Source organism: Prionailurus viverrinus, chromosome D2, assembly GCF_022837055.1.
Source record: "Prionailurus viverrinus isolate Anna chromosome D2, UM_Priviv_1.0, whole genome shotgun sequence".
Classification (NCBI taxonomy): domain Eukaryota; kingdom Metazoa; phylum Chordata; class Mammalia; order Carnivora; family Felidae; genus Prionailurus; species Prionailurus viverrinus.
In genome coordinates this window covers 70,640,512-70,666,778 of record NC_062571.1, presented here as the reverse complement: position 1 = coordinate 70,666,778, position 26,267 = coordinate 70,640,512, and the positions used below count along the sequence as shown (strand labels likewise).

General features: G+C 47.0%; 1 protein-coding gene across 28 annotated transcripts in view; it reads right to left on the bottom strand.

Moving 5' to 3' along the window:
• The window catches only part of TCF7L2 (transcription factor 7 like 2), a 202,952-nt gene extending 185,381 nt beyond the window's left edge, over positions 1 to 17,571 (bottom strand). For 15 of the 28 annotated variants that reach the window (XM_047824753.1, XM_047824759.1, XM_047824758.1 and 12 more), the window contains exons 1-4: positions 16,858 to 17,571; positions 16,527 to 16,593; positions 16,193 to 16,317; positions 3,728 to 3,796 (exon numbers count right to left, since the gene is read on the bottom strand). In XM_047824753.1, the coding sequence (XP_047680709.1) occupies positions 3,728 to 3,796; positions 16,193 to 16,317; positions 16,527 to 16,593; positions 16,858 to 17,046 (450 nt within the window). In that variant the 5' untranslated portion in view covers positions 17,047 to 17,571. The remainder of the gene's footprint in view (positions 1 to 3,727; positions 3,797 to 16,192; positions 16,318 to 16,526; positions 16,594 to 16,857) is intronic. The other 13 variants (XM_047824760.1, XM_047824761.1, XM_047824766.1 and 10 more) reach the window with 1 other exon arrangement.
• Positions 17,572 to 26,267: the final 8,696 nt, after the last annotated feature.

Genomic DNA, 26,267 nt, shown 5'->3' with positions numbered 1-26,267 from the left:
CACACCTAGCTCATTTTACTGCTCCCCTATGTATCACTCACACACATACAACCACTGAGCCAGCGCACTTCAGGGACGACACTTGAAATCCAGTGTTCACATCTCTCTCAAAAGATCAATGCGAAGCTAAACACACGCATTACCCTGTGTCTCTCCAAGGCCACTCTTGGATATGAAGAACAGAAACGGACACACATATTCCTCCAAAAGATGTGGGTGAGAATGTTACTAGGACCTTATTCACAGTAGCAGAAAATGCGAGGCAATCCAAAACTCCAGGAACATAGAAAGGATGTGCACAATGTGTCGTAGTCCTACGGAGAATACTGATGGCAATAAAAAAGAGCAAACTAGTGCCACATACAATAACAGGAATAAAAGTCAGATATAATGCTGAGTGGGGTCAGACAGGAGACAATCCATTCTGTACAATCCCATCCCCATGAAGCTAAAAACCAGGCAAAACTCGGGGTGCCTGGGTGGCTCAGTCGGTTGAGCATCCGACTTCAGCTCAGGTCATGATCTCGCGGTCTGTGAGTTCGAGCCCCGCGTCGGGCTCTGTGCTGACAGCTCAGAGCCTGGAGCCTGCTTTGGATTTTGTGTCTCCCTCTCTCTCTGCCCCTCCCCACTCACGCTCTGTCTCTCTCTGTCTCAGAAATAAACATTAAAAAAATTTTTTTTTAATAACAGGCAAAACTAATCCATGGTGATAGATAAAATTATTCCATGTGAGAATTGGCAGGGGCAGGGTGGGGAGGGTGGAGGGGTGGGGCTAGGGTTTTCAGGGTGGAGGGTTGGAAGCCAGATGACTGGGAGGTGAAGGGCATATGCAAGACATCTGGGGGGTTGGTAATATTCTCTCAGGGGCCAGCAAACCACAGTCTGTGGGCCAAATCCAGCCACTGTCAACTCTTATAAATAAAGTTTTATTGGGACAAGGCCACATCTATTCTTTTAGGTATTATTTTTAGCTCCTTTTGCATCACGGTGGCAGAGTTGAGTAGCTGCCACAGAGATTATAGGGCCTGCGAAGAGTAAAATGTTTACTATTTAGCCCTTTACAGAAAAAGCGTTCCAACTCCATTCTACGTATTGGTCAGGGTGATGGTTTCATGGGTGTTCACATGTGTAAAAGTTGGCCCATCTCTCCACTAAAGACATATTTACCTCATACTTCAATGAAACTTTTTAAAAGTCAGCAGAGCTAAATAACTACATCTTGCTTTTAAAAGGTCTGTTAAGTGTCATTCCAGTTATATCGGCGTTAACCACATAGGGAGAATCCGGCCATTTGTGTGATGCTGGTCTTTTCAACACCGAGAGGGGTCGGGAGGTTGTCAAAAGCAGGGAAGATCCCAACACAGCAACTGATACCGCGCCCAAACTTTTTCAAAAGAACGCGAGGCGGCTATAGGAATCAGCTGGAGGCCATTCATGTCGACGGTGAACTTGGCCTAGTCCTGAGATTACAGGAGGGCTGGGAAGGGCAAGGGGTATGGATCTCATGGGTTGCAAGGTGTCCCCCTACTTGAGGTTATTTTGGGAACCAGCTCAGGAAAGCAACAAGCTCAGCTCATATCGAAAAGCAGGATTTATTAAGGTGAAGCAGTTTTACGTTTCCAGGGAAGGAAAATTCTGCCCCAACAATCACACCCCACTTAAGCCTTGTGCTGGAGAACACCGCGAAGGGAAAATGTCAGCTGTACTGCCCCCCAAAGCACTACCGTCCTCGTCTCAAACTAAAATTACAGCTAGATGCCATTTGGCTTGGCCTCGTCCTGGTCTAGCAGAGGTTGGGGGAGAATGAACTCTGAAAGCATGCCGGTGCTGGGTCTCTAATAAAATGTCTCTCTGTTTGCCCACATGGGCATCCAGCCTTAGCAAACAGAAGCAGGGGAGAACAATACTACCTGTTCATGGAGGAATGGTAATGGTTTCAGTCCCCCGAACAATGAGGTCTGTAATTTACTCCATCTTCCTCCTGAGAAAGAGCTTCACATGGCCTGCACCGTGCCAGGTGGTTTGGAGAAAGTCAAACTGCTCGGTCTCACAAGGGACGCTTCAGCAACGGGTGTAAAGACACAACAGCTGGTCTGGTCTCGGCCGGTCTCCCAGTGACATGGCCCCAGCCAGCCTTTCCACACCGAGATAGGGATCACTATGCTATTCAACCTCACCGATTCCCACACCCCGGGCAACAGGAGTCTCCAGCACTCCACCAGATGTAGTAGGCCTCAGGACATTTGTCTGTTCCTCTACCCATTCATCAAGACCTAGGGTTTGGGCCTGTTCCCTCTCCTAGCCCTGAGACTAAACCAGTTTCAGGGGGCAAGACTCGATGTGCCAACATCAAGAAGCAGAAGGCCCAGCAGGAAGTGTGCCAGCAACAACAAGTGCAGCATCTAGCTAGAGACATCAGTCTGGAAAATACGTGGGGATGGAGGGCGGTAAAACCACCTTCCCCTAAAATACACAGAGGGATCAGATCAGCAGCACACGGCAGGAGCAAACAAAATATTTTCCCAATACGCTCCTGTCGCCCTGAAACAAGCACAAAAACGTGAGGGAATCCATCAAATAAAAATGTCTGCAGAACCGTACTTTTTTCACGGGTGGAAGAATCCACAGTGTCGCTGGGGCCCATGGCTGTCTGAAAGCCTTATCCAGGAAGCTGCAGATTTGAAACGGGAGAGCTACAAAAATGGACTATGGCTGTAGTTTGGTGAGACCACAGACGGACACACAAGTTATCTGCAACGGAACAACATAAATTATTTCACCAACCGACATCCACTTCCAGGAAGAGGAGACCCAGAACCAGACTTCACCATCACCACAACAGGCTTCAAAAGCCTCTCTCCAGAGGGTTAAACCGGAACACTCCCGAAGTTTCGGCACCATTAGTTACACCATGAGTAACATCCATCCTGGCAGAGCCAGGCAAGGCAGACAGACGAAAATCGTATTAGTCTGCTCTCCCTCCACTACTGCATTCTGCTGGCACCCGTTCAGCTCCGAGTCTATATTAGTCTGTGATCTGTTTAGCCTTTGGATTTAAGAGAATGGAAGCACTACATGAGCAGGAAACCGGACACTCATCAGAAGCTGGGCTCTGTCACCTCTCCCTCCCAGCACTTTTCAGGACATACATCAACAGGTCCAAGAGAAATCAACATTTCAGGACAATCGGGTCGAAAGTGATATTCTTAGCACCCCTTAGCGTGATCTGGATGCACCGGAAACAACCCTCCGGCTGTCAGTAGCCCCCTCCCCCTCCCCTCCCCCCACCATTCTTCCAGGTCGGCCACCTCGTTTTGCTCTCAAATGAAGATTCTTCCCTAAGCCAAAAACAATAGCCAAGCTGGGGTCTTGTGTGCCCATCACACCTGATCAAGAAACGAAACACAAAACACAGGCTCCTCTTTCTTTCCATATTCTTTACATCGTTTTGGCAGCTTTTCTGCTCTTGTTTCTTTGCTTCCCACCTCCCCAAGTCAATCACCTACCACCAGCACCATCACCACCTTCACCATCATCACCACCACCACCATCATCATCATCACCAACCATCATCCCCATCATCATCATCATCACCACTATCACCATCATCATCATCATCATCATCATCATCATCACCATCTAGATCGGGGGAAGGGGCAGAGAAAAAAAGACACAAGAGACCTACTTATTGACAATTCAAGCTTCAGGATCTCTTGCATTTTCCTACCTGAATTGCAATCTGGTGTTCAATCGTTTTGTACGCAGAGTAATGTGTGCTCCCGGACTGAAAATGGAGCTGTAGAAAGAAACCAAATCAAAGCGTTCTGCTTATGTCACAAACTACAAGAAAACATCTTAAGCAGTTTATGAATAGCAGACAAACCTTCCTAGATTGAACTGCAGCCTTGGCATTCAATCAAGACCTGTGTATTTTTATTTGTTGCTATGGATAGGATAATCATCATAATCTAAGGTAAAGTTTAAAAAAAAAAAAGCGTCTATTCAATAAGCGAAAAGGGAGGGGGGAGGGGGCCAAGAGTGAGAATCATTGACATGAAAAGGAAAGACGGACGCCCATTAAAACATAAAGGAAGCCAGTGTGCTGAGCAGGACGCTGCAGAAGAATTAACTGTGTGCTGCAAAAAGCCACGAGAATTGCGACACGTAGGTGTGAGGACAGGCAGTGAGAAAGGGTTCTGAGAAGCCACAAGACTGCAACAGGTACAAGACCCCCACTGTTCTGACAACTGGGTTCTTGCTCCTAAACACAATTCTATTTTGGGGAAAACAAATGTGTCAGGCAGAATTCAGGGGCCACCGATGCCTTATGCATTCTTCTGCAATGACTAAGCGATCCGTCCCAGAACGTCCCTATAGCCTGCACTCTAGGAATCCACACTTCCCCATAGAGGGAGCCAACCATTGCCAAAGAGCCACCAAGTTTTCTAAGGACGGCCTGCTCACTGGCCCCTGGGTGAATGCTCGTCCCTGGCTCCCTCAGATTCTCCACAACCGGGTGGGGGGCGGGACGATGAAGTCTCTCTCTCGGGCCTTCCCCTCTGAAGCCCTACAGAGCCCCCATCAAAGAAGTGGGTGTCCCCAAACAAAAAGGAATATGGAGATGCCTCACCAAACTCTCCTTTCCCCAAATAACGCTTGTTAGTAGTGGGATCCTCCCGAGCAGGAAAACAAACACTATCTGATTCATTTTATAAGCAATACAATAGTCACTAAAGGATCTCAACAGTATCTGGAAACGCATTTTAATTTGCAACATATGAACAAATGAGGAGGAATTAGTCGGTGCTGGGGAATCGCTGCTCATTCACCTCACAGCAAAAGGCAGCAGGGGCTCGCACTTCCAAACCACGGCTGTTACTGCTACCAGAACACTTCCATAGTACTAGAACAAAGTGTAACCTAGCTTGCCAGTGAGTTTTAGATCCAATGATTTTGTTCACACAGTTCAGGACTGTTCAAAATCAGTCCGCCCAGGTTTTGCGGGGGCGGGGGGGGGGGGGGGGGAGAAAAAAAAAGACAGAAAGGAAAGAAGAAGAAAAATGAAATTCACATAAGAACTTTTGAACCAACACAACACAGAAGCGATCAAATTTTTAAAATAGTCTGAATTTATACTGCTCATGAGATAAGGCTGGAAGTCCCCATTTTAGCATCCAATGGGCTCCTCTGAGATCATTGTAACTGCTCCAAAGAAACAATCAAAAACACCGCCTATAAATATTAGGAGACTGCTTGCCCCAAAACATAATACTAATCAAGGTGAAAAGAGGCCACAATAAAGATGAAGCCAGGAATGAATATATATGTAGTCCTTTACCTGTCAAAGCAGAACGATGCACCACACTCCCTAAAACAACTAGAGACGAACACTGAGCAACTGACCGTCAGCCCATCCCCACACAGCCCACCCCCAACACACACACACACACACACACACACACACACACACTCTGAAGCAGTTCACCTAAGTGAATTGCAGAAAAAGAAAGATGAATTTGCACCCTTTGAGCCCCACGCCCCCGCCCTTCCTATGAAAACTGCCAGCCAGTAAACAGAGATTTGCACTAATTTCTGTGACAATTCCGCATCACTTTCAAACAACTTTTGTGCTAGGGCCAGCTTTCTCTGCCAGGTTGGAATGCTTGGCTGGAGAGCAGCTCTTGTCTGAGGGGTGGGGGGTGGGGGGTTCCGCTTCTAAGTCGAGAGGCAACAGTAACAACTCATCCCCCTTTTCAGCAGGGTTTTATTCTCCTCTTTTCCAACTGCCTGATTCAGAGCTTAATGGAAACTTGTCCAAGCTTTTCTTCCCACAAACCCTGTGGAGCCCTAGGCAATCTGTACTCAGGGTAACCACAGGAATCTCAGATTGTCAATTAAAATTGAATGGACACCTGATAACTATATGTCGTGGAAATCAAATTTCATATAATCACAGGCTTGTGAATAAATTAATGAAACTGTGGCTAATCCAAATTCAATTTTCACTTGTCCGGTTCCATTCTTAATCCTTGCGTCCAATCACCACCCAAACAACACAATCCCAGAGAGAACGCTGCAATTAAAACAGGAAAAATGCAACTGCAAGGTCCTTAAGAATGTAGTTGGACAAAGTTAATTTCACACACACACACACACACACACACACACACCATTTTAACACCCCCAAACAATGTAACTTCCCTCCTCAGGTGTCCAGACAAACCGAATAACCCGGACCAGCTCATAAATACACACAGCACAAGCTCCAATCAGATCTTTACTCCCAGCCAGTAACCACTGCGTTGGAGAGATATGGAGCTAAACTTCCGCCAGCTACAGTGACACAGACTTACAATTTTCTTGTTGCTCCTTTGGGTTTCCACCCCCTCTTCTACCAAATGCTGTTTTCTTAAACATAACACTTTAAACTGCTTTTTGCTTCCCTGTAAAATACAAAGATGCCTTGTTCCTCATAGTCCAGCTTTTTAAGACAAAGACAAAATACAAGGACCCAGTAAAAACTTGGCTTTCTAGACTGGAACAAGAATTTACTTCTCTCTCTGTAAAAAATCTATTAAGAAAGGAAAGAACAAGAGAGGGTGGCCTTTTCTTTTTCGAATCGATGAGGGGAGGTTCAGAGATCCATCTAAGGATCAGCCATCTAAGGCCCATCTGAGTTTAGGAACCTCTACTCCTGGGGCTGCCCTGCTCTTGGTCACCTGCAGCAAGCACTCCGCAGCGTCACTTCCTCGGCCAGCAGGTGCAGCTTATACCTTGGGCATGCAGTGCGTCCTCAACATGGTGCCTCCCTGGGGCATCCTGGGGCTTTACCAGATGAGAACTCCAGGGGAGCTTTCCTTCAATTCCTTCCCATGAAACCCTCAACAAAATAAACCTTCCCTTCCTGTGTGCTTGTTTACAATGGCCAAGCCCACCCACCCATGCTAACACCCCCAGATGATCTGGCCCTCACTTGTCCAGAGGAAGAACCATAAAGAGGCGGCTGTGCCCGGCACAGGATTGCACAATTCCCCGGCAATTAAAAAACCAACAATTTACAATTAACTGCTTCCCTTATGATGATCATATCGTGATGGCTCTTGGTTTATTTCTAATCACTACCACTGGCCCTCAATTTGCTGTCTCAGATATAAGACATCAGAGACACCCAGAGACGAGAGAAAAAGGAAAACCACGTTTTCATCCACAGACATCTCCTCCTCAAAGGGGACCCTGTGTTGGTTTCTCCCACACTAAGTGAACTTCCAGTGTTCAGAAGATTAATTTTTTATACCTATTCATTCCACTAAATTGGTAAGAGGTGGAGCATTTGTTTTATTGTCACCTGGTTTTCTCTTTTATTAAAACAAACAAACAATAATCCAATCCAGATTCATTCCCTAAAAAGTTTTGGTTTTGGGGACCTGGGGTCCACCTTCTACCCTACAGCCACTACCATGAGCCACTTGAAGTTTAATTTCCATGTCATTAACTTAAAAGACAGATATTTTTGGGGCGCCTGGTTGGCTCAGTGGGTTAAGCGTCCGACTTCAGCTCAGGTCATGATCTCACGGTTCGTGAGTTCAAGCCCCGCATAGGGCTCTGTGCTGACAGCTCAGAGCCTGGAGCCTGCTTCAGATTCTGTGTCTCCCTCTCTCTTGGCCCCTCCCCTGCTCACGTTCTGTCTGTCTCTCTCAAAAAGAAATAAACATTACAAAAAAAAAAAAAAAAGAGAGAGAGAGAATATTTTTGTCGTTAGTAGGTCTAAGGCATTTTCTTCGGTCATCAGGCACCGTTAGGGACAGAGATAGCAGCCCTGTGCTGCGAACCTCTTACATTTAATGGGAAATACAATCCTGATCAGGACTCTGGGCTACCCTGCCTGCCCTTTTAAAAAGTGCCAAGGGGACCTCTACCTTCCATAGGGAAGGCAAAAGCAGCACTGACTGGTAGGTGTGCCGGTTTAAACATCCCTCGCCGGACCTAGACACCGAACATTTGTACCATCCTAAAAACAACAACTTAACAAAGGCATCCCCTTTTCACTTCCTGGCATTCTGCTTCAGAAATTCTGCCGCAGCAAAACGCATGCCTTCAGACACCAGAACAATCTCTCCTACTGTCTCGATGTTCCATCCAATGTCTATTTACCCTCATTAATTTTTCTTTTCTTTTCCTCAACCTGAAACCATCAGCTATGAGTCAGAGAATGATCATTAACTTTTACAGCTTCCATACACATCCACCTACTCACATTTGGGGAAAGAAGACTTGCAACATTGCCTGAGACCAAAATCCTCCATGAAAGAAAAGGGAAGAAAAAAAAAATCACTTCAAGAAAGTTATAGCTGTAGGTCTATGGGGGCTTGGGGGGGGTGGGGTTACATTCATTGTTTTTCCACTCGGTGCCACAAATCTGGAGCAAAAAAAAGCAAAGTTGAACTTGGTTACGGTGATAGGGATTTCTGGGTTGATTTCTGAAGAAAAACGAGATGATTTTCTTTAAACATCAAAACATAATTAAAGTTCTTAAACTGTGTGTGTGGGGGGGGAATGAAGTGAATCAAATTTCCTGCTCTTGTACAAAACACATTTCTAGCATAGAAAAACACGTGGGCTAAAGGGCTGAGACATGCTCCTAACACAGCATTTTTCATTAAAAGTTGCTACATTAACACTCTTAAAATGATGCCCTATCATTACTCCACTTAGCAGTCACAGCTCTGCAACTCATAACGAATTAATTTGCATTAATGTGGGTTTCCTGTGTCCTTCCCTGGGTATGCCATTGTGATTCCGGCTTAATAAAACTGACAGGACAGTAACATAGTGCCTTTTATTCCACTTTCCAAAACAAACCAACCCACCCGAAGACCCACACAAATCCTCTCGATTTTTTTTAAGCATTTTGCTAATATATTTAGTACATCATAATTGGCCCAGCACACAGGAACCTAGTTATCTTCTCAGTAAATATTTATAGCGTCATTCTTTCCCATTCATTCTGCATTTTCTTGGAGAATCTCACTGTAGCCTACATCTGCAATTCATTGACTTTACAATTTACCACATGTTGGGATGGGAGAGGTCCTAGCTCCATTTGAATCACTACACAAATATGCAAGTGATTTATCGGTTTCAAACTGAAGGCTACAAGAGAAGAACTCCACTTTCCCTGAACATTACTTCTTCTGGCAGACCATGAACAATTACAGTTCGTACTAATTAAGCTCTGTAAATGTGCTGTGCCCTGCTAATGCCTACCAGGCCTCAAATTTATTTTCATGATGCCAAACTTTAGCGAGCAATTTTAACTCCTTCAGAGCTGATCCCACTAATAATAGCCATTCCTGCCCCTATAAACAGAACTGTTTGGGGCTACTTCATGGCCAAAAAAAAAAAAAAAAAAAAGAGAGAGAGAGAGAAACAGAAAGAGAGAGAGAGAGAAAGAGAGAGAGACAGAGAGAGAGAGAAAGAGAGAGAGAGAAAAGACAGAAGAAGAAAGAAAAGAATAAAATATAACGGGCTGAATTACCAGCCCGAAATCAGATGTGCCTAAGGAAGAAAAACCTATCCTGGGAAAACGAAGAACACCACGGCTGATAACCCGTTCATAGATCCCACATCCCCATCGTTGTAATGAGCTGTTAAGGGATTCATATCTGTCCCTGAGGGCTAGTAAGTTTCTGCATTCCATTGATTAGAAAATAAAACCTTTCAGCCGCGGTCTTTAAGTTTGGGTTGGATGGAGGGGAGGATCCCGCCAGAAATGACAGGGCCATCAGTCCCCCTCAACACACATACCTTACCCACACACCTCAGGATCCCACTCCCCCTTCACCATGTGGTCCCTCTGTAACACACCAGAACCGCCCACTTTTTAAAAAATAAAAATTAACATCAACAGGATAATTGGCCTTCTCTCTCTCATCAGGCTGTCGACCACAGAATGCCCCTCCCCTAGACCCTCACGCAAATAACTGATATGAAACATATCTGTTGCTGGATAGAGCGTTTTAGGTGAGGAGTGGACTGAAACCACTCCATGCTGAGCAAAGCAATAGTTTTTAACAGCACCTCCCCCTGGTACTCCCACCTCTCATAAGAGACTTCCAATCCCCAATTTCAGACAAGCCATTCCCCCAAGCCCCAATTTTTGTCCCATCTTCTTATATTTTTTCCAATCTTTCTTAATCAGACATTTATTCTGGCTACCTCTCTGTGTTTCCTTCCCCAGATAACTGTGCACTTTTACCAAATGAGAGGCCTTCCCATCCCCAATGTAAACCTGGAATTTTTTTCCCTCATCCATTAAATTCCTTTAATCAACTCTCCTCACTCACCTAACTTTTTTTTTTTAAACCCTCACATTAACTAGTGCACTCTGCAACGTGTGTATTTTCCCTTCCAACTCAGTGGAACATCATATAAATTAAAGAGCAGTCTCTCGTATCAGGTTTCTTTAAGTATTCTGGGAAATATGCACAATATAGGCAACACGGTCCAAAAAAAAAGAAAGAAAAGAAAGAAAAGAAAAGGAAAGGAAAGGAAAGGAAGGGAAAAGAGAGAAAGAGAAGGAAAAAAAGGAAAGAAAAGAAAGGAAAAAGGAGGAACCAGAAGACAAGGCGAAAGATGCAAACAGTAGAGCAACTTTGCTTTTGAAAAAGGCATTTGTGCAGAGCCCCCACTGAATTTCCATCCCTGAAAGTGCTCTTTATAAATGTGTATAACAATAGCCTAGAGGAAAAGTACAAGTCAGCTGCCAGAGGAGAGGGGGTCTGTCTCAGTAAGCTCAGATTGTAGAGGTGGGGGCCACGGGAGGGGGGAGGGCAGCATCTGAGATGGGCTTCCCCCATCTCATTGCTTATAATTAGTGAGAGAAATCTGAGCTACTGCCAATGTCTGCGGACCTTGAATATTATAAGGCCAACGTGGCGTCAAATATCTTAACATTCATAAGTGTTATGGGCTGTAAATAAAGCCTGTGGATTTATGACCCGGTGGCGCTTGCCAGCAAAGGACTGGGGCACATTTCTTTCAGCAGACCTGTCGAGGTGCAAGCTTGCCTTTGGTTGTAAAATTAACCGTTTCCTTCACAAATGTGCTCAATTATAAGTCAGAGTTGAAGATTTACTCACACGGCTGCCAATATTCACTCGCGGAAGAAACTCAGACGCCCACGTCACGCACCCCCCTCAAAAATAAAAGCCCCGAGAATCTGATTCACCACCCCCCCCTTCCCAAACTTCTGAAATGTGTCACCTTAGAACAGTTACAAATGCGGTCAAAGATATCATCTAATTCCACTTACCAAGACTAAAAAGCTTACACCTACTTCCTTGGAAAGTGCTTATTTATTTGGCAACTCTATGGTTTAAAAAAACAAGAAAGGGAGTAAATCACTCCCTGGCTGCAGTCTCGTCCCTTCCCCCAATATAATGTCATCCACTTCCTGTGTAGGAGAGAGCCTCTGCTAAATCCAGGTTGTCTCATACTTAACTGCCAATAAACCAACTTCCACATAACTTCCAGACAGCTGGGGAAAAGGTCCTCGGAGTTTTAGTCATGGTCCAGAAACACGCGTCCACACAAAAATTTGCAGCTGTCCTTTCTCTACAGTGCATTTTTAATGTGATTCGGGGGCCCCTGTTGTGAAACATCTGACAAAATGTAAAATCCTCTTAGATACCTTCTAGTTTACCCACTGTGCACGTGTAAGAGAAGTTGCACCGGGATTTCTCAACCAAGGAAAAATCTAGGCACTTTTTGCATGCACCCAGGTACCTCGTGGGATGTGAGGAGGCATTCAAACCCTGCAAAGACTTCCACTGTAAGGTTTGAAAGCACAGCCCCCCGTGCAACTAGTAAAATGCTAGTTTTTGAAAGCAAGTATTTTTTTAATGGCGTGCAGATCTGCGCTCATATCCCGCGCTGCTAACAGAACAGCATTCTTGATCGGCCAGCCCCCGGAAACCTTCCTGTTAACTTTTTCACAGCTTGCTAAGAAACAGAAAGCTGACCAGCTTCCAGCAGGGACTCTAAATGAAATCCGTATCAGTAAAATGAAAATCAGGGTGGAAAACTCCTAGCAAGAACCGGGATTGTTTGCTTCCAAATCTTTTCTCCATCAGATAGGGGGCATCAGTAAAAGCTACATCCCTTAAGCAGTCCAAAGTTTCCAAAAACACTTCTTCCAGATAAGCACTTCAGGCCCCCAACTGCCTAATTGCTTGTTTCTGGGGGTTGAGAAAGTTTTAACTTCAACAGACTGCGAAGCGCTGGCATATTAAATTTATAATCATTAAAATATGACTTATTGGGTGAATGCTCAGCCCGTAATCCATCCTGCAGACATTAAACTCCAACCTATAAAGATTAGCACAGAATTAATACTGTTGCATTGAGATTGGGATCTAAACATGTTCGCCATAAATATTTCTGAAGGAGATGAAAAACAATTAGCATAAATACCAAAGAAGGGAAAGAACACCTGTTCTTTTTCAGGGCGATAAGCATTTTATTGTTCTCTATTTAAAATGTAATGACCTGTGTAATTACAGTAATATTACATTGTTATGCAGGGGCTTGGAATGTCACACTTTGAAAAGTGTTGTCAAAACAATCAGGGGTGAAGGTGGGGGGTGGGAGGACAACCAAGGAAAGGACCACCATTAACCCTTCACACTCTAAGGTCTAAATCTTTTGTATGAGAAAGGATTATGTTGTTTGAGTGAGGGAAAAACATCCATTTTTCACAAGCCAGAAAGAGAATTTGTTTGCCCGGCTACATAAAACCCCAATGAATAGGCCCCTCTTGGTTTCTTTTAAATGCTGGGATTCCAAGTTCAAAAGTGAATTCAAGATGCTGCTTATTTATTTGTTCAACCTAGTAGCAAGCAGCTCAGTTAAAAAGCAACTAACTTTGGGATAAAAGAAGAAACAAGAGCTCTCATACTCCAGTCTTAAAAAGAAATCTCAAACCTAACTCCAATTCTGACCACCCTAGCCCGATTTCTCAGCGTGGCAAAAGGGAAAAAGAAATGGGGCACTACTTTTTCCTACCAATTTGAATATGCTAACAGTATTTTTATCTCTAACATACAACTGCTACCACAATTCTTGTATTTGTTGTTCTATCACTTCCCATCTACTTAACCAGACTTCTCTCCTTAATGTATTTTTGTATCCGAATCTGTCTTTTTAAAAGCCATTCCTATTACTGTATCAAAGACTAAATTAATGCTATGCAGAAATCTTTGTCGCTTTAAAATAAAATTATTACTATCGAGCTTTATGGCGTCTTCAGCAATTAAAGCATTATTCTTGAGATAATGTATTATTCATCATAGCTGATTTAATGATACTCCTTAATTCTTTACATTCTTAAATAGAAAAGCAGGAATCAGGGATCCAAAGAGTTTGCTTTTTAAAGGATGCTGCTGCTTACAGGTACACTAATAAGGAACAGAAACCGTAGCAAAAACACCACCACCAAGGAGGGTCGGGAAAACAGGAAAGCATACAGCTAATTTGTCTTTATACCTTGCCCTCAAAAACACACTCTATGAAGCACGAAGAATTTCAGATGAGCATGAAAAGACCCCTATCTTGCCTATAGATGCCCTCGGCAGCTGTAGGAAATCTAGAATTGCAAGCTGGCCCTCTGATCGAAGACGTCAGGAGTGACACACAACAGCTTCCCGTCCTCGTGTCTATTGCGCTGCTTACTGGCCTAAATAAATAACTTTAATTTTGGAGCACATAATCTAACCCAGGTAACAGATAAGGAGGAAGGGCCTGCACACACAAAGATGTCTCTTGGTGTTTGACATGCAAATCCGAACACTGCCTACTGAGTTCAGAAATGTCCTCTCCTACTCAATCTGATGTCACAGCACAAGGCCACCCGCTACGTCCACAATTAAAAGAACTAGAGCGGTCTATTCCTATAATGCCCACAAAGGGGACCGATGGTTGGGAGCCTTCCTTTTTCGCCCCGGGAAATCGTTTATTTGCCTTTAACAATTTCGCTGTTTCCTAATTACAGCACAACACCACCGTTCAAGTTTTAGGCGACAGTATGGCAAGATCGCCAGCGGTCAGGCTGGGAGTTTGAAGAGTCAAGAAGGCCAAGAAGCCCGCCATCAAAGCTCAATATTCAGATTGGCCTTTCTGATGGCCAAGTGGATTTTTAAATAATACCGGAGAGACTCCATCGTAGGGGGAGGGGAGTAAGAAATTCTCAGGGTTACTTTGGAATGTTGCTTGGTCGGGTTGGTTAGTACACAAACCCTCTGTTTCTGAGCCGAATGCTCCGGGTTTAGCATGCCCACAAGCTCCCAAGAAAAATACAACGTAACCGGACTGTGCCTCCCCTTGAGCTGCAACCCCACAGCCCAGCCCCTGCAGCCTGAAAGAGCTGGCCCTGTAGTAGGAGGTCGGGCTGAAACGCTCTACCAGCTTCCCAAGCACGCAGAAGCCTGGGTGCAGGGAAGGGGGGGGGGGGGGGGGGGATAATTATTTCTCTTTCCTAGCCATAAAAAGTGACCGGTCTAGCATGCCCGTGCCCTTTTTGCCAGGGCCCAAAAAACAAGTAAAACCTGATAGTTAATATTTTAATGCTTAAAAACACTTGTAGATCGGATCGACTCCCATCCGGCAAGCCCTCGGCCATTAGCACCGAATTCACGGCTGCTGAACACTGGGTACATTATTTCAAATTGCTATCTCGAGTTACCGAAAAAAAAAAAAAAATTGTGTGTGTAAATAAGGGGTAGGGGGCCCAAACCAGAAAAGGTGCAAAATGACAATCCCTGGAAACCAGGCACAAACGTCTAGAGGTTGCGTCTAGAGACCGGCAATCCAGGCTTTTTAGAGGAGGGTGGGATTGGGGGCGCGGGACGGGGTTCAGGATGAGGGCAGGGAGCAGAGGACGGTCCGGGAACAGGATGAGCCTCATTAACAAATGTCAAGGGGGCGCGGAACGCTCGCTGCGGAAAGCACCCGCGGAGCCTAGCACCCGGTGCCGCCCTGGGGTCCCCGAAGTTGGGTGGCCCGCGAGCAGCAGCCCACTCCCTTGAAGGAGAGGTGCCCTTGGCCTCCCGCATTCTCTACACACCGCTGGGCCCGCAAACCCTGGTCTCTGATCCTCCCCCAGGGCCCAATGAGGGCCTTCTCGGAAGCTGGCGAACGCAGACCAACCTATAAACCCCAAGGCACCCAAATTCCCTGGAAATACATCGAGTCCGCTCAAAGGAAGCCATCCCGGCTGCACACAAACCAAGAACCCGGTCACAGGGGCCTCCCCACTCGGCGCGGCCCGAGAGAGCCCGCAGCCGGCGCTCCGGGCAGCCGAGCCCGCCACACCGCGCTCAGGGCGCTCGGGGCCCTGCGGGGTTGCCAAAGAAAAGCAATCCCAAAGCCCCCAAGTTTGCAGTGGGACCAGTCTAGGAGGGGTGACCTTCCAGGGGAAAGGGGGAGGGGGGGCTGAAAGCCAGCGAACACCACTAGAAAGCTAAATAAATAACCAGCCGAAAGAAAGCCGAGGCGCTTCTCCCGGGCCCCGGGCTCCGCGCGCTCGCTACTTCTCCAGTCCAACGCCTGCAGGAAAATCCACTCTCTACCCCGCGCGTCGGGCGCCAGCCCGGTCACTCGGGCCCCGGCAGCGGCAGCCAAGGGGTTAACCGGGGAAAACCCAAGACGCCACAGAAGAGGGAAGGAAGAGAGAGGGAGAGGGAGAGAGAGCGAAAAGAAAAGAGCCACACAGTCATCTTCCCAGGGTGAAGAAACAAACAACACCACCACGGGGGAGGGGGGAATCAGCGCAAAAAAAAAAAAAAAAAAAAAAAAAAGTTCTTCTGTTTCCCGCCCCCCCAACAAAACCCTGCTTGGAAAGAAAGGTCTCCCCAACATCACGAGGCAGCAAACTGAAAGCAAGAACATGGCGAAGTGCAAACAAATCCAGTCCACAAAAGGCAGAAAAGTTTGGAGAGTTTTGGGCTGCCTGGGCCGCGAGCGGGGGAGGGGAGGCGGGGAGGGGAGGAGGCGGAGAGGGGGGGCGGGGAGGGAGGGAGAGAGGGAGGGGAGGGGAGGGGAGGGGAGGGGAGGGAGGGGGCAGGGCAGGGGCCGCATGCGGGGCCGGGCGGGCGGCGCGGGCGGGCAGCGGGCGGGGGCCGGGCGCGGAGGCACTTACGGTTCGGGCGGTGGGCGAGAGCGATCCGTTGGGGAGGTAGGGGCTCGTCAGGTCGGGGATCATGATGAAGGGGTAGCCGGGATACGGTGGCCCCTTAAAGAGCCCTCCATCTTGCCTCTTGGCCGCTAACATGGCGGGGCGGCGAGGGGACGGCGGCGGCCGCGCCGAGCGGGAGAGAGCGAGGAGAAACTTTTTAGAAAGTGCCCCAAGTAGCCGGGCGCCCCGGCAGGGCCGGCGCGCGGCCGGGCCGAGCGGGGCGCGGGGCCGGGGCGCGCGGGGCGGCGGGCCCGGGGGGCGGCTCCGGGCGGCTGCGGGGCGCGCGGGGCGTACTCACCTTCTTCCAAACTTTCCCGGGATTTATCTCGGAAACTTTCGGAGCGAGGCGGAGGCCGTCTTTCCGCCTTCCCGGAGGGGTGGAGGTGGGGAGGGCGAGGGGCAAACGCCACGCAGAGGGGGGAGAAGGGGGAGAAAAAAGATCAGCGGGGTGGGGGGGTTGGGGGGGGAGAGAAAACAGGGTTACAAGTTTCTGCAATGGTGGCACCGCGCGCACACGCCGCCCGCCCGGCCCCGCGACGCCCCCGGCCCCGATTCCTTCCCTCTCGGCACCGTTTGCCAAGCCCAGGAAATAGACTCAAGACCCCACCAGCCCGAGGGGCTTTTCCTACCTCGGAATCGGAGGAGCTGTTTTGATTCGTTTCTGATTCATTGACTAGAGACGATTTGACATCAGCTAAATCCCTCTCTGCCGAGGAGTTTTCGGAGCTCTTCTCCTCCTGCTCGCCCTCGTCTTTGAAGGAAATCAGTTCGTCGTTGGCGCCTAGGTCATCTCCTCCACCGCCGTTCAGCTGCGGCATTTTTTTCACCCACCAGCAGCAATTTTGGAAGGAAAATGAAGGAGGAAGAAAAGCAAAAAAAAAAAAAAAAAATACCCCCAAAAAGTTTTGCCCCCCCCCAAAAAAAATATTGCAAGAAAAAGACGAGTCCAAGGTGAACTTTTTTTTCTGCTTTGGGGTCTTTTTCTCCTGGGGAGGGGAAAGAGGGAGAAGGGGAGGGGAAAGGGGGGGAGATCTTCTGCACGCGTGAGTTTGGGTTTCTTTTTTCTCTCGTTCCCAAGGATCCGATCAATGTGCAAAAAAATAATAAATAAAAAAGGGGGGTAAAAAAAACACACCAACAACAACAAGAAGTCAGATATAAAGAGCAAAGGGGGGGGAAGCCGAAGATACAGGAGGAGCTCGTGCCGCTCGGATTTGAGTGAGTTGAAGTTAGACTGAGAGCTTTTCAGTTCAAAGGCGGCGCTGATTGACAGATAGAAAAAGGGGGATCGAAATCCGGAGGAACGGAGTAGTCTGGGAGCGGAGATTATTGACAGGGCGAGAGGAACACACTCGCTTAATGAGATGCCGGGGGGCGGGGCCGGCCCGGTGACGTGTGCATAAATAAACAGCCGGGGTGGGCGGGGCGGGGGCGGCTAACAATGATCCTTTCGGGCGCCGGGAGAGGGAGGAGGGAGAGGAGGAGGAGGAGAGGGGCGGGGGAGGAGAGGGGAGGGAGTTGAAGGGAGGAGTGTGCAGGGGGAGAGGCCTGCGCTGAGTGGGTGCGAGCCCGCGAGTCTGGGCGAGGGTACTGGGACTCGCTCCGGGAGGGGGGCGGCTTCGGAAGGACAATGCGGAGTGGGAGAGGAGGGGAAGGGGGTGGCGACCGAGTCAGGAATCCGAGCCGCGGAAGGCGGAAGGAAAGCCCACTTGGGGGGCGGGGATGGGGAGAGGCCCAGAAAAAGTGCACTTTGGAAATATTAGAAATAAGTCTTAAGGAAGGGGAAAAGGAGGAGAGTACCGTGGAGAAGGGAGGGCGGGGGGGGGGGGGTGCTTAGTGGTTAGTCCAGCAGTGAAATCAGCCACCCTTGGGCGGGGATCTAACAGAAGTGGTCAAAAAGAAAGATCAACCCTCCTCTTTCAGAGAGCTTGGGGAAGTGGGGAGCTGGGCAAAGTTCCTGGTCATCTTCAGGGAAAGAAACTATCAGCCCACGAGGTCTTCCCTACCCCTTATTTATTAATAGTGAGCCATTTCATAAAATCTTAAATCTCGCTAGAATAAATATACCAAGACTTTTTATCCCCCCCCCCCCCAAAAAGACAATCAAATACTTTAGTGTTTGTCAGGGGCATTAAAAATACCCTTCAGGAAAAATACGTGGTTCTTTACAATATAAAGTGTTGTTCTCCCCGCCACCCCCTCTGGTAACTGACGTTGGAGGTGGTAGGAAATGAGCTAGGATTCAAAGTCCTTCTGCCTTTGGAGGTGAAAAGTTTGGGCGTTAACACCGCCAGGGAAAATAAAACTGAAAGTTCACCAACCCCTGGGATCAGTGGTACTACTGGAGTCTTTCTCGAAGGGGGTGTGAAATGAAATCCCCAAAAGACTGGCCAAATAATCAAGATGTAGATGGCTCTGGCAGGAAATTGCTAACTGAGCTGATGCTGAGAGACCTCAGGGAGGAGGTGGAAAACCTGGGGTTTGAGGCAGGTATTGTTGTTTTTAGGCACCTCGCCTGGGGAGCAGATTTGCTACAAAATGGGGAACAGAATTATGTTAAAGAGGAAAAGACCTGACTCCTAAAACATAGGCTTCCTGGATGATGGAGCAGGAACACTCATTTTCTTGCAAATATTCAGTGGAAAGTGGACAGGAAACTACCACATGAAAAGGGGGACCATTGGGGCGCCTGGGTGGCACAGTCGGTTAAGCGTCCGACTTCAGCCAGGTCACGATCTCGCGGTCCGTGAGTTCGAGCCCCGCGTCAGGCTCTGGGCTGATGGCTCAGAGCCTGGAGCCTGTTTCTGATTCTGTGTCTCCCTCTCTCTCTGCCCCTCCCCCGTTCATGCTCTGTCTCTCTCTGTCCCAAAAATAAATAAACGTTGAAAAAAAAAATTTTTTTTTTAATAAATAAATAAATAAATAAATAAAAGAAAAGGGGGACCAAAAAAATAATAAATCAATAGGAATTAGCAAATTGTTAGGAACAGTGTTGGTCCATGATGTACTAAATTATCCCACCAATCCCCCAAAAAACTCACATACATTCCAACTGGCCCATCAGCACCTAAGGTTTCTAAAAGAAAGCAAATTTACCATGTAATATTTAGAGAGTTTGGGTTTCAGCAAAACTGTTTTATAGGCTAAGGTCTCAGAGAGAAGACTACTAAAAATAATGATACTAAGATTGACAAGGCCAATGAATTCCCCTGCACTGGGAAAAATTCGCAGCCACATTAGCACACTAAAGAGTAAAGAGGCAGGCAAAATAAAATGGGGAGGGGGAGAGCCTATGGAGGAGAATCACTGTAACTCCCAACTTTAATATTAATCAGAAAAATCAGAAGTAGAGTGAGAAGGAGCCAGAAAAGAAGTAAAACAAATGTGTACATTTAATCAGACAGGATTGCATAGGATACAAAGCACAGGGCTAATTAGTCTCAGCAGGTAGGACTAACCTTCAGACTTCATAAATAAATAAGGCGGGCACAGTTTCTAAGAGGGAGAGTGGAGACAGAAAGGGGATTATTTCAAGACACTAAGTAAAAACATGAAGAATGAAATGCTTCACTGTTAAATCCATGTACAAATGGATTTAACAGTTTCCTTTTCCTAGGTCTTTTCACTTGGTTGCCTTTAGATTTACACATTTAGCGAATGACCATAGCTTTTCACACTTGCTAATTGTCACCTGCATACCTAGTGTGCCTGAGTCTGTCTGTGTACAGCATAGACTTTTCTAAAGCCTGTTTTAAGGGCTTATTTACTTAAACTGGAACACATTCATAGGAACTCAATTTATGGCAATTTCTTTGTCCTGTGCAGTGGTATTTTTTTTTTTAATCGAACCCTGATCTGAATTAAGTTGGATAATGAGGACTTCTATGTCCTTTATGGGACTACCTGGATAATAAAAGCTCATAAATATACTGAATTGAAATTTTAAAGCACGTACTTATTGTTTTTAATGCCCTGGCCTGCATTTTTATCATATGTAAATACTAAAGGCTTTCTTGCGATGATTAGTAACCTCATCCATGTTGGCATATCCTAATTTTTCTCATTCAAAGGAAACTCTTGAATCTTTCCTTCTTTAAATCTCTGATTTAATTAAGCAATTAAAAGTTATTCCATAATAGCACATGTGCCACATTTAATTTCATTGCTTCGTGCCATAAAGGCTGGGGAGACCAGCAAGATCTCAGAGGGTCAATAACCCCTGAGTCTCTGAAAAAGGGCTTCAGGTGATGCCTGCCCGGATAGGAGGTAGGGGAGGGAGAGGGTGTGGAATTGCAATGGGCAAAAAGCAGGGTAATATAATACATTTTTTAAAAGTCAGGTTGCCTGGCTCACAATGTGGACATGTACTTTATAGATTTGGTGTGAAATTTTAAACAACAGTTGGCTCGTGTCCAGGTGTTGAGGTAACTTCTCTCTCCAGACACTAAGGACTCCTGGTTTACAGGATCCTGAGCCCTGCCCAAATAGCAAGGGTTCCAAGAACACAGGGACGAAACCAGACCAGTTCTGACTTTGGCCCAAGCCAGGGGATTTTGCATATTTGGGAGTGGGCAGGATGGGGAGGAAGTGACCTCTTTCCTGGTGCCCATTCCTGGGGCCAGCCCAGGTCCTGAATTCTAAGGAGACTGTGTCTCAGCCTCTCTGTCTTCCTGCCTCTCCTCCTCATCCACTGCCTTTCTGCTTCTTCACCTCTGTTTTCTTCTCCCCTTTCGGCTGTCGCTCTATTAAATCCCTGTGGACATGTGTTGATACTGGAATCTGCATTTTACTTCGAAAACTAAGTGAACAGGTCACCTTTCCCAGGGATACTTCCTTGTTCATCCCTATTGAGGAATGTGAAAAGGAAGTTTCCAGTCGATATAAATCGTTCTTCAGGTGTTGGTTCCTTATGGGGGAGCCATGGTAGAGTGGTAGGTGCCCTCTGAAAAATGGGAATGTGCTTAATGGGGATGGCAGAAATAGGCCAAGCGTTACCTGTTACCTCCACCTGTCACCTGTCGGGTGAGGTTGTTGGACTGGGTGTTTTCCTAGGTCCTTTTTTACCATTCAGAGGGCCCATGATTCCATGCTTTCAGCCCAGACCCCAGTTACGCTAAGAGGTTCAGCAGCACACAAGCAAAGACGACAAAGCGCCTTGGAAGTTTGGCCTTGGAATTTAGGAAAAACAAAGATGGCCTGCTCAGATTCGCCAGAAGTAAAGAATACGTGTGGTCAAGCATACTCAGCTCCCCCAGTGGTTCCTCAACATTCCACTAAATGACGCTCCACAGTGACCTGCACATGTACGCGTGTGGGCATACGTGTGCCGTGTGATTTTTCCCTAAAGAGTCAGGCTCCAAGATGGATGATCCAACCCACTGTGTTGGACTTATCTGTGCAGGGAGGGTGCTGACCGAGGGAAGCCAAAAAAAGAATCTGAAAACATAAGGAAGCTATAAAATGGGGAAATGTTTTGAAGCCAAAGTCCTGCTTCCACTGTGAGATTTTCTGTTTGCTTTTTGTTCTGCGTGGGTGATGGTTCCTTATTTGGACCTTGAGGAAAGCTACTCCCTTAGCCAACATAGGCGCACTAAAAATTGGACACCTCTAAGAGTTTTCCATTTTAGCAGGAGGAAGGGGTAGGCAAAAAAAGGCTCACTTCACAGGCATCCTTTTACTTCTCCCCAGTGGCGCTGTCCAGGGACACGGAAAGGCATATATACCCTCTTCCTGAACCTCTGAGGGACACTGTTCTGTTCTGGCATTTTTCTGAAGTGCCTGGCTTGATCACCTTGCTTCGGCTAATGACAGGTCCGGGTAATAAAGTGACAATAATGCCTGATGATCCAAGGGTTAATGGGGAGATGTATGCATTTGCACAGAGTTTCATCATCTGCCTTCATAAGCTGATCACTACTGCTATAGGTACTTATGACAGGAGCCGCCTTGCGAAAGACATCAGTCCTCCATAAATACACCTTTCTTATTGACAAGATGTCTTTTAACCCTAATAGTAATGGAAGAAGGCCAATAAATGAAACATTTACTGCATAACTTGCCTTATTTTGGGGTGGTGTATGATTCCTTTCTAGCCGTCTCGAGAAAATGTTTTCAGCCTAATTTGCTCCCTAGAAATTTCGCTTGCTACAGTTATACGTCTATGACGTTTTATTGCCTGAAGCCAAGTCTGCATAAGAACTTTCTTAAGATATACTTATCCTAATGCCAGGCTACAGGAACTGGGCTGCTTTATGCTGAATTATTTGTGCTACCCTGATATACAGGATAGAGACTTCCCGACAGTCATTGCCATAGGGTAGGTCTAAGTGTTTCTGAGAAGGGGGGAAAAGGCAGAAAAAGGTGAAAAAAGTTTCATCTAGGTTGATTTGTGGAAGTCTTTAGAATTAATAATTGGGTCTGTATTTAACATATTAAAATGCCTGAGGTTTTCTTTTCTTTCTCTTTTTTTAAAAATAGCTTCAGTGACCCCATCCTTTCTTACAAAGCATCCTCACTGGCCCAAACTCATTGTTATGTTCAGAAATGTCATGGATATCCAAGCACCCTCCACAAAAACACGAGCACTTTAAACTGAGGCGAAGACAATGTCAGCCAGCATGGAGCGGTCTCACAAGGTGGTTTACGTCTGTTCAAGGGACAGAGCAGGTGAAATTTCAGGAGAGGACAATGCCATTGTTCCCCTTGTAATTTATCTAAGTGTGGGCTGATACACCTGCTTCTGGCCAAAAGCATCACGGGATAAAGGAGGTGAAGGATCGAAGGAGACGTCCAGGTCTAGAGTGTGAAGATTTTAGGCTTGGTTTCCCCCCAGGAATCCACACCAGCTTTGAGCCCTAGTCTGTCCTTGAGGAAGGACTAAATCTATGTCGAACGAATCACTTGAGACTGGACTGGATTGCAAAAAACCCCAGTTGTTTCTGCAAATTCCAATGATATTTGTGGATTCTATTTCCTAACGAAACCTTCATTTGAACAGGGGGGGAAAAAGGAAGAAGGATACATGATGAGTTCCGGCGTCCGGAGTGAGTTCGGGTCCCAGTGTAGACAACAGCCTGCAGCACGGGGTTGGGCCAGGAGGGAGGCTTCCGGTTGACTGTCATCCGCAGCCGACTCCGTTTCTTGGTAGCCTGAGGGCACACTGTAAATACCTAGAGCGGGAGGGAAGGCATTAATCGTTATTTCTTAAAGGTTCCAGGATGCCAAGAGTGAGAGGTTATAATGACCTCAAAACCCCATAAGAAGCGCAAGGACCCCTCCCAGAACCCCCTCGCTTGGAAAGGTGGCCTTTCTCCATGCGTGTGTACCCAGACACTGATTCTGCCACGCTTTCTAGCGACAGTCCAGGTCCTTGATGTCTGTCACGGCACAGGCGTAAACATTCTTTCCCTCTACCCAGCCAAGGGCTCTGCTCCTGGAGAAACCTCAGTCCTGGGCAGGGAAGAATCCGCAGAGGCCCCGCCCACTTTCCCTTCCCCCTCCTGCCAGGGTTCATGGGGGGAGGGGGGCAGGAGGTCATGTGAATGATGGTGCCTACTATGCCTGTGAGACCCTCCTAGCTCTTCCAGGCCCTGCCACCCACCTGCATCCCCAACAGGCAAGGTGATGACTCTAGAAACCAAATGGGGCATTTCTTAGGGAAGGATCGGCTATCATTGTCTTTCAGCTTTTTCTTCTTTGAAGGAAACTTGCCTACCCTTCCTTAGGAGAAGCGTCTTTCTAATGTGATCATCTGGCCGCTGTTCATGTTTTGTTTTGTTTTATTTTATTTTATTTTATTTTATTTTATTTATTTTTGCCGGCTACAAAACAGCATGTATTATAGAGTTCTTTTTTTAAAAGGGAAATTGTTCAATAAAAATACTTGAAAGGATGTGCCCCAAAATGTCAACGAAGAAATTTTGACTTTCATTTTTCTGCTTTTTTATACTATCTGGTTCTGTTTGGGATTAACACCTGGGTACGGGTTATTTGCACAATCATAAAGGAAGATAACGCTTTTTTTCTCTTTTCATTTTTTTTTTTTTTAATTTTTTTTTCAACGTTTTTTTATTTATTTTTGGGACAGAGAGAGACAGAGCATGAACGGGGGAGGGGCAGAGAGAAAGGGAGACACAGAATCGGAAACAGGCTCCAGGCTCCGAGCCATCCGCCCAGAGCCTGACGCGGGGCATGAACTCACGGACCGCGAGATCGTGACCTGGCTGAAGTCGGACGCTTAACCGACTGCGCCACCCAGGCGCCCCTTTTTTTCTCTTTTCAAAAATGAATACTTTGACTTCCCTCCTCTCTTGTATCCATTCCAACTTTGGGGACGTTTCGAGGTACTTGTTTTTTGTTTTTTTTTTTTTAAACTATTTTAAATTTTTTTTTTCAACGTTTATTTATTTTTGGGACAGAGAGAGACAGAGCATGAACGGGGGAGGGACAGAGAGAGAGGGAGACACAGAATCGGAAACAGGCTCCAGGCTCTGAGCCATCAGCCCAGAGCCCGTCGCGCGGCTCGAACTCCCGGACCGCGAGATCGTGACCTGGCTGAAGTCGGACGCTTAACCGACTGCGCCACCCAGGCGCCCCCGAGGTACTTGTTGCTGACATTGCATCCAATACATAACTATGAGCCTCTGTCAAATATGCCCTCAGACTTGAATTTCAAAGCACATCAGTGGCAAAGGATCCCATGTCATGCCTTTAGTTTGAAAATTACTGATAAGCCCCATCCACCCTAAATGTGCTCAGTGACCTGCCTGCAGGTTTCACGGTGGCATCCTTTGTGTGTGAAAGGGGATCGTCCTTCTATAAACCTTTTCTCATGCATTTACTGTTCACAGCACCGTGTGAAGTAGAGGGCAAGTGTAATTACCCATTTTACAGGTAAGGAAACTGAGGGTCCAAGAGATCCAGGCAGGCCGAGCATCACATGGCTGAGGGTAGCCAGGCTGAGACTGGGATTCAAGTTTCCTGATTCCGGGTAGAGGTCTTTTTTTGCTACTGGTTCCTGGGCCAACCCAACAACGGAATCACCCTCACGAGTTTTCTGCGATGTATCGGGGGTAAAAAGAGGAGCCTGGCAAAAAGATCATTTCCTTTGAAGTAAAACTCACACCCAGCCCTCAGCTACACTGTGAATTGGATAGTATTTGTCCTCAAGGCCCACCTCTCCCCGCCCCCCTCCCCCCACCATGCTTGTGGGATGCCCAGGGCTCTCCCCTCAACTTATCCCATTCCTTACATTCCCAGTCCCTAAACAGCACCAGGTCTGTCAGCCTGGGTGCCATTGACATTTTGGACTGAGTGATTCTTTGTTGTGCAGGGTTGTCCTGGATGTTGTTGGACACTGAGCAGCATCTCTGGTCTCTACCCACTAGCTGACATTGACACTGCGCCCTCAGTTGTAACAGTAAAAACAAAAACAAAAAGACCTCTAGGAATTGTCATATGTCCCCTGGAGGCCGGGGGGGGGTATGGAGCAAAATCACCCCCGCTGCTCTACACCGAAACCCCCCTCTCTGGAAGGCACATGATAACCCCATTCCTTTTTTTAAATTTTTTTTTTTTTAATGTTTATTTATTTTTGAGACAGAGAGAGACACAGCATGAACGGGGGAGGGGCAGAGAGAGAGGGAGACACAGAATCGGAAGCAGGCTCCAGGCTCTGAGCCATCAGCCCAGAGCCCGACGCGGGGCTCGAACTCCCGGACCGCGAGATCGTGACCTGAGCTGAAGTCGGAGGCTTAACCGACTGAGCCACCCAGGCGCCCCAATAACCCCATTCCTGATAGTAAGTCACTTAGTCCTCTGACCATCTCCCCCTTCCCCCTGTCAACCAGGGGCTGTCTCAGAATGGCCTAGGGAGTTTCTTTAAATTGTGACATTTCCACTCCCTGCTGAGAACCTATGCCCTGCACAAGAAGGCATCTTGGTCTCACCGGATGAGCTCACATCTTGACTCTGCCATGTCTGAATGTGTGCCCTGAGGTCCATCCAAAAATCATTCTAACTCTCTTTGCTCATATCAAGT